General features: G+C 48.0%; 1 protein-coding gene across 1 annotated transcript in view; it reads left to right on the top strand.

The window, feature by feature from the left end:
* The window catches only part of LOC109925873 (caspase recruitment domain-containing protein 9-like), a 26,367-nt gene that overhangs the window by 7,685 nt on the left and 10,871 nt on the right, over positions 1 to 7,811 (top strand). The window contains exons 5-6 of the mRNA XM_048613416.1: positions 353 to 532; positions 3,110 to 3,253. Coding sequence (XP_048469373.1) covers positions 353 to 532; positions 3,110 to 3,253 — 324 coding nt within the window. The remainder of the gene's footprint in view (positions 1 to 352; positions 533 to 3,109; positions 3,254 to 7,811) is intronic.

The following is a 7,811-nucleotide window of genomic DNA, read 5'->3' as shown; positions in this document are numbered from 1 at the left end:
TTCACTCCCACTGTCCCCAATCCCAATGGACCCAAACCCCTTCCCATTCACTCCCACTTACACCATCCCAATGGACCCAAACCCCTTCCCATTCACTCCCACTTACACCATCCCAATGGACCCAAACCCCTTCCCATTCACTCCCACTGTCCCCAATCCCAATGGACCCAAACCCCTTCCCATTCACTCCCACTGTCCCCAATCCCAATGGACCTTTTCTTTTTTGCTGCCATTGGACACAGTCCCTATAGAGTTGAGCCTTTCCCAGTACGGAGCTGTTTGCGATAGACTTGTCCTCCTGCCTGTTGTTGATGTACTGACAATATGCTCTGTGCTCCTAACACTGCTGCAGATTGAGAGACTGAAGCACAGCCTGATGCTTGCTGAGGATGGGTATAAGGTTGAACGTACACACACCATGAAACTGAAATTCGCCATGGAGCAGAGACCGAAGCAAGAACTGATCTGGGAACTTCAGCGTGAGAATGATCTACTCAAAGCAAAGCTGCAGGAGCTGGTCTATCCCCTGCAGGTAAACCATTGCCTGGGGCTGTTTCTGTGATGGTATTTTTGGAGGAGCTGACCCAGCCAGGAGTAACACTCCATCAGTGGACCCAGAGTGACTTCCTTCCCCTCCTCATTTATTCCCTTCACAGGTCAGGCTGCCCTCCTCCCTCGCTCTCCCTCCATGTACATCAGCCTAAAGCCCTCTGCCCAGGTCCTGACTGAGTCCTGTTTCACCAGCTCACTCTGAGCTAACTCGACACTGGCCCCTAGCCCAGCAACACCTTGATTTTAAAACTCTTGTCCTGGATTTTAATTCCATCCATGTTCCTCCCTCTTTGTATTTCCTCCAGCCTCCAATCTTGGCCCCTTAGCCCTCCACCAATTCCCATTGCTTCACCATCAGTGGCCATGTTTTTCTTAGATTCTTGGCTCCTGAGCTCAGGAATTCCCTTCTGAACCTCCTCCATGTCACTCTCCTTTCAGATGCTGCTCTAATCTTTGACCTTGCATTTAATCACAGAGGGTTGGATGTTGGCCTAGCAAATGACATGAATGCAAGCCATCTTAAACACTGACCCCTCTCTGTGACCTGGTAAGACACATTGTTTGATAATGTTCCTTTGAAGTACCTTGGAACATGTTGCTGCTACAAAGATGCTTTACAAAAGCAGGTTGTTGTTTCTTTTACATGTGCCCAGCCATTGGTCAGATCATTCTACCACTAACGGAGGCTATTCAGCCCATTGATTCTGTGCTAGAAACTGTGGAACACAATCCTGGTGTCTCACCAAAATCCAGCTCACAGCTACAGTCACTGGGAAGAAACCTCACGCCCTCTCTCTGTCCCAGGATCCCTGAATTGTGAAGGTGCTGAAGGAGGTGATTCGGCACATCATACCTGTTCTAGCTCATTAAACAGCCCCATTTACCCAGTGTCAACCTGCTGTCTTTTCCCCAAAGCCCTGCACATTACCTCAATCCAAACCATCATCCAATTCTCTCTCCGATGCCTTGATTGAACCTGCCTCCACCATATTTCCAGGCTGTGCATTCCAGACCCTAACTACTTGCTAACTCCGCACATCCCCCTTGCTTAGTTTGTACATTACGTTAATTCTATGCCCCTCTTGTTTTCATTCTTTTTACAAGTGGGAACAGTTTCTCCCTAACTACTCTGTCCAGCACCTCCCCCACTTCCATGATTTTGAAAATCTCTATCAAATCTCCCCTCAGCTTCCAGGGAGAACAATCCCCTCCTCTTCAATCTCTCCTCACCACCAAATTTTCTCATTCCTGGAACCATTCTTATTAACCACTTCTGCACTCTCTGTCTCGAAAGCATTCACACCTTTCTGTTAGTATAGCGCCCAGAACTCTACACAACACTCCAGCTGGGGTCTAACGAGTGTTTTGTACCAGTGTGACACCACATCCCTGTCCCTGTGCCCTGTGCCCCCGTTAATGAGGGCAGGACTCTCCCCTTCACAAACTGACCCCAAGCAGAGTAGGACGCAGAGACACCGAGTAAGTGAATGGACAATTTGCTGAATTTCCCGAGTTGTGTAGTTCTGTGGGAAGGTGGCAGTGAGGTTATAGGAGTGAACACAGTGTCTCAGAGAGTCTCTCCTATCCTGGGGGATATGCATGTGGGCTGTTGCAGTGAAATGTGCAGGTAGCTGACTATATGGATGATAGTATAAGGTAGGGGTGGCAATTAGATAGACCTTAGGATTAGGGTAAAAGTTCGGCACAACATTGTGGGCTGAAGGGCCTGTACTGTGCTGTTCTATGTTCTGTACCAGAAGTTCAGACTCTGATCTTGCTTTCTTTGTTTCCCAGATATTCATTGCTCATTCTGTGAAACATTTCAGTGAATGAGAGGAGAATGTGTAAACACTTGCTCCCAAAAACACTTGCTTCCACTCTGCACATTACATAAAGAATGGCCCATTCACAAATACCATTCCTCAGTCCAAAGCCCTGTGACTTCATGGTGAACCAGCAAACACCAACCTCAATAGAATCTGGCGACAAATCCGGAGAATGGGCCAGGATCCCGACTCAATGAACATTACAAATGCAACAGGCCAAGCCCCACGAATTTAATAAAGTTTAGTTGTAACAATAAAAGATATTAAGAACTACCGATGCTAGAGTCTGAGATAACACAGTGTAGAGCTGGATGAACACAGCAGGCCAAGCAGCATCAGAGGAGCAGGAAAGCTGACGTTTCGGGTCAGGACCCTTCCCCCTCCCCCATTTCTGAAGAAGGCTCCAGACCTGAAATGTCAGTTTTCCTGCTCCTCTGATGCTGCCTGGCCTGCTGTGTTCATCCAGCTCTACACCTTGTTATCTTAGTTGTAACAATGGCTTGGCACATTGTGAGATGGGAATGCTTCTTATACATTATATCATGTCAGTTATTTGGATCTAGCAATAAGTGCCCTTAATTTGGGAGACTCCATTTAAACAGAATTCATTGTGCTTCTGTGTAATCAATTGCAATATCATTCATTCCACTTACTCACTTAACCTACATATTGTAGCAAGTTTACAGAAGTGAGGTGCGGTACTCATGAATCTGCATTTGTTTGATGTAAAGGTTGACAAAGTTGATAAAAACAAGATGTACATTCAGATCCTGGAAGATGACCGAAGGACGGCGTTAGAGGAACATCAAGACCTGGTCAACACTATTTACAATCTCCGCAAAGAGCTAAGGGCTGTGGAAGAATTACGGGATAAGGTGGGTGTCCCTTAACGTTATTCTCAGGATGTGGGTGTTACTGGCTGGGCCAGTGTTTACCGCTCATGTCCCATTGCTCCCAAGAAGATGGTACCTTCTTGAACCAGAGCTTTGATCTGACTGAGTGACTAGTTTGGAAGACAGCCATGTTCATGTGGGACTGGAGTCACATATAGGTCCAGGCCAGCCATGTTTGTGTGGGACTGGTGTCACATGTAGGTCCAGGCCAGCCATGTTTGTGTGGGACTGGTGTCACATGTAGGTCTCAGGTCAGCCATGTTTGTGTGGGACTGGAGTCACATATAGATCCCAGGCCAGCAGGTTTCCTTGCCTCAGTGTGGATGATAGGGCTCCAGTCTCTGGGTGGACAGGTCATTCCCCCAATCCCCCTACTCCACCCCCCACCTCCCTGAATCCTGGCTGCCCTTGTTTGGTGGAAAGGGGCTAGTGAGGTCATTGGATAAATTTCAAAACACGGGGCTGCCAGACTTTGGGAATTAATATTTCTGTTGGCAGGATCCCCAGTGTAGACCCCGCACTCAATCAGTTCAGTACATTACCTCAACAACAAACTGAAATTAAGCGGTTAGTGTGTGACTGGAACATTTACAATTTCAGACTGAAATTAAACAACAGGCAAGGGTCAAAACCAGATACTGACCATAACCAACTCCAGCTTCTCACCGCTTCCAGCAGTAAACCAGTATTGCCTCCTGGTGGTGATGTATGAATGTTGGGTGTGATGGTATGGGTGTGATGCCTCATCTGGTGGAAGAGCTCAGTGCCTCAGAGCCATAGAGTCCTACAGCACAGAGACAGGCCCTTTGACCCAATATGGTCCATGCCAACCAAAATGTCCATCTACGCTAACCCCATTTCCCTGCACTTGGCCCATATCCTTCTAAACCTTTTCTCTCCATGCATTTGTCCAAATGCCTTTTAAATATTGTTAATGTACCTGCCTCAACCACTTCCACTGGCAGCTCATTCCATATGCATACCACCCTCTGTGTAAAAGTTGCTCCCCAGGTTCCCATGTATTCTTTCTCGTTTTACCTTAAACTGATGCGCTCTGGTCCTCGATTCCCCAGCCCTGGGAAAAAGACTCCGTGCACTCGCCCTATCCATACCTCTCCTGATCTTTTTACACCTATAAGGTGCCCCCTCAGTCTCCTACGCTCTAAAGAAAAAGGTCCTTGCTTGTCCAACCTCTCTCTATAACTCAGTCCCTTGAGTCTTGGCAACATCCTTGTAAATTTCTTCTGCACGCTTTCCGGTTTAATAACATCCTTCCAAAACTGAACACGTTACTCCAAGTGTGGCCTCATCAACATCCTGTACAACTACAATATAACTTCCCAACTTCTGTACTCAATGCCCTGACTGATGAAGGCCAGTGTGCCAAAAGCCTTCTTCACTGCCCTGTCCAACTGTGACTCCACTTTCAGAGAACTATGCACCTGAACTCTAAGATCCCTCTGCTCCATTACACTCCTTAAGGCCCTATCATTCATCACAAAACTCCTACCTGGATTTGACTTTCTAAAATGCAACACCTGACATTTATCTATATTAAACTCCATTTGCCATTTCTCGGCCCACTTTCCCAGCTGATCAAGACCTGCTCCAATTTCTGATAACCTTCCTCACTGTCCACGATACTGCCTATTTTAGTATCATTCACAAACTTACTAATCATGGCTTGTACATTCTCATCCAAGTCATTGATATAGATACACCTGAGGCACGCCACTAGTCACAGGCCTCCAGCTCAACAAACATCCTTCCACTATTACTCTCTGCTTCCTACCATCCATCCAATTGTGTATCCAATTTGTCAGGTCTCCCTGGATTCCATGTGATCTAACCTTCCAGAGCAGCCAACCATGTGGAACCTTATCAAAGGTCTTACTGAAATCCATATAGACTACAACTACCGCCCTGCCCTCATCAACCTTCCTGATCACTTCATCAAAGAGCTCTAACAAATTTGTGAAGCATGATCTCCCACGCACAAAGCCATGCTGACAGCTCCTAATCAAACCCTGTCTTTCTAAATGCATGTATATCTTATCCCTCAGAATCTTCTCAAGTAACTTACCTACCACAGATGCTAGGCTTACTGCTCTATAATTCCCAGGTTTTTTTTTGCAGCCCTTCTTGAATAAGGCACAACATTCACTACCCTCCAGTTTTCCAGGATCTCACCCGGCTAACGATGATGCAAATATATCAGCCAGGACGCCAGCAATTTCTTCTCTAGCCTCTTGCAGGGTTCTTGGATATATCTGGTCAGGACCAGGAGATTTATATACCATTGTACATTCTAATACTTCCAACACCTCCTCTACTGTGATATGGACTGTCCCCAAGCTATCACCATTAACTTCCCCAAGTTCCCAAGTCTTCATGACCTTCTCCACAGTAAACACAGAGGAGAAATATTCATTGAGGACCTCGCCCATCCCTTGCAGTTCCACATACATGTCCATTTTGGTCTTCGAGGGGCCCTATTGTCTGTCTAGTTATTCTTTCTCCTTTAATATACTTAAAGGATCTATTTGGATTCACCCTAATCTTCTCAGTCAAAGCTATCTCATGACCCCTTTTCGACCTCCTGACTTCTTTCTTCAGTAAACTCCTGTATCCCCTATTTATCTCCAGGGATTCCCTTGATGCCAGCTGCCTGTTCCTGAGCCATGCCTCCTTCTTTTTTCTGGTCAAAGTCTCAATATATCTTGTTATCCAGGGTTCCCTATTCCTGCCAACCTTGCCCTTCACCCTCACCATGGTCGTCTGGAGGACAGACCTCCCCTCCATCACCTCCAGCCTTACAGTTCCCGCCCCCCCCAGCCCTGTACTGCCCACTTCTACCTGCTCCCCAGGATCCAAAAGCCCAACTACCCCAACTGACTCACCGCCTCTGCGTTCTCCTGCTCCACCAATCTCATCTCTTCCTACCCCGACTCCATCCTCTCCCCCTTGGTCCAGACACTACCCACCTACATCCGGGACACAAACCATCCCCTCCATCTTGTTGGAAACTTCATCTTTCCTGTGTACGTTCAATCCCTTTACACGTCCATACCCCCCAAGTACGGCCTACAGGCCCTCAGTTTTTTTCTCTCCACCAGACCCATCCAGTCCCCCTCCCCCACCAATACCCTCCTCTGCCTCACCCAAATAGCCTTCACCCTCGGTAGCTTTTCCTTCAATTCTTCCCACTTTCTCCAAATCCAGGGGGTTGCCATGGACACTTGCATGGCCCCCAGCTACGCCTGCCTGTTTGTCAGTTATGTTGAACAGTTCCTCTTCAGTATGTACACTGGTACTGTTCCCCAACTCTTCCACCATTACATCAATGACTGCATTGGTGTTGCATCCTGTTCCCAGGCTGAACTGGAGCAGTTCATCAATTTCGCTAACAACTTCCCTCAAATTCACTTGGTCTATCCCAGATACCTCCCTCCCCTTTCTGACCTCTTCGTTTCCATTTCTGGCAACAGTTTATGGACTGACATTTACTATAAACCCACAGATTCCCATAGCTACCTAGACTACACCTCCTCCCATCCTGTATCCTGCAAAAACTCCATCCCATTTTCCCAATTTCTCCATCTCCATCGCATCTGCTCTGATGAGGAGACATTCCACTCCCAAGCATCCCAGATATCTGCCTTTTTCAAACAATGCTCTTTCCCCACCTCTGTCATCCAGACAGCCCTCCACCGCACCTCCTCCATTCCCCGCTCCACAGCTCTTAACCACCAACCTCTGCAAGACATAATGATGATAGTGTCCCCCTTGTCTTCACTTTCCACCCCACCAGCCTCTGCATCCAATGTATCATCCTCAAACACTTATCCCAACTCCAATTAGACCCCACCACCCAGAACATCTTCCACTCCCCACCCCTCTCTGCCTTCTGCAAGGACCATTCCCTTCACCACTCCTTAGTTCACGTTACACTCCCCACCAACCACTCCAACCCGCCCGGTACCTTCCCCTGTAATTGTAAAACATGCAACACCTGCCCACACTCCACCTCCCTCACCTCCATCCAGGGCCCTAAACAGCCCTTCCAAGTGAGACAGAGCTTCACCTGCATCTCCTCCAACCTAGTCTATTGCATCCAATGCTCCCGATGTGGTCTTCTCTACATCAGTGCGACTAAACATAGACTAGGTGACCATTTTGCTGAGCATCTCCACCTGGCCTGTAACGGTCAACCTAACATCCCGGTCACCGCCCATTTTAATTCCACGTCCCACTCCCCGTCCACTCCCCCTCCGACATGTCCATCCTCGGTCTCCTCCAGTGTCGCAGCGACTCGCAACACAAGTTGGAAGAACACTTTATCTTCCGCCTGGGCACCAGTTCTCCAATTTCAAATAACCTTCCCACCCATCCCCCAGCTCCCTTTCCAGCTCCACCTCCTCCCTTCCATTCCACCTTCTGACCCTCCCTTCCAGCCACCAACCCGATTCATCCCTCCCATTGACCAACTGGGTCGTACCTACCACCAGTACCCACCTACCACTACCCTTCCCCCTCCACC

This window comes from Rhincodon typus, chromosome 28 (genome assembly GCF_021869965.1).
Source record: "Rhincodon typus isolate 14 chromosome 28, sRhiTyp1.1, whole genome shotgun sequence".
Taxonomy (NCBI): Eukaryota; Metazoa; Chordata; class Chondrichthyes; order Orectolobiformes; family Rhincodontidae; genus Rhincodon; species Rhincodon typus.
Note: the sequence above shows the minus strand (reverse complement) of the source record. Positions and strands in the feature narration are given on the sequence as shown.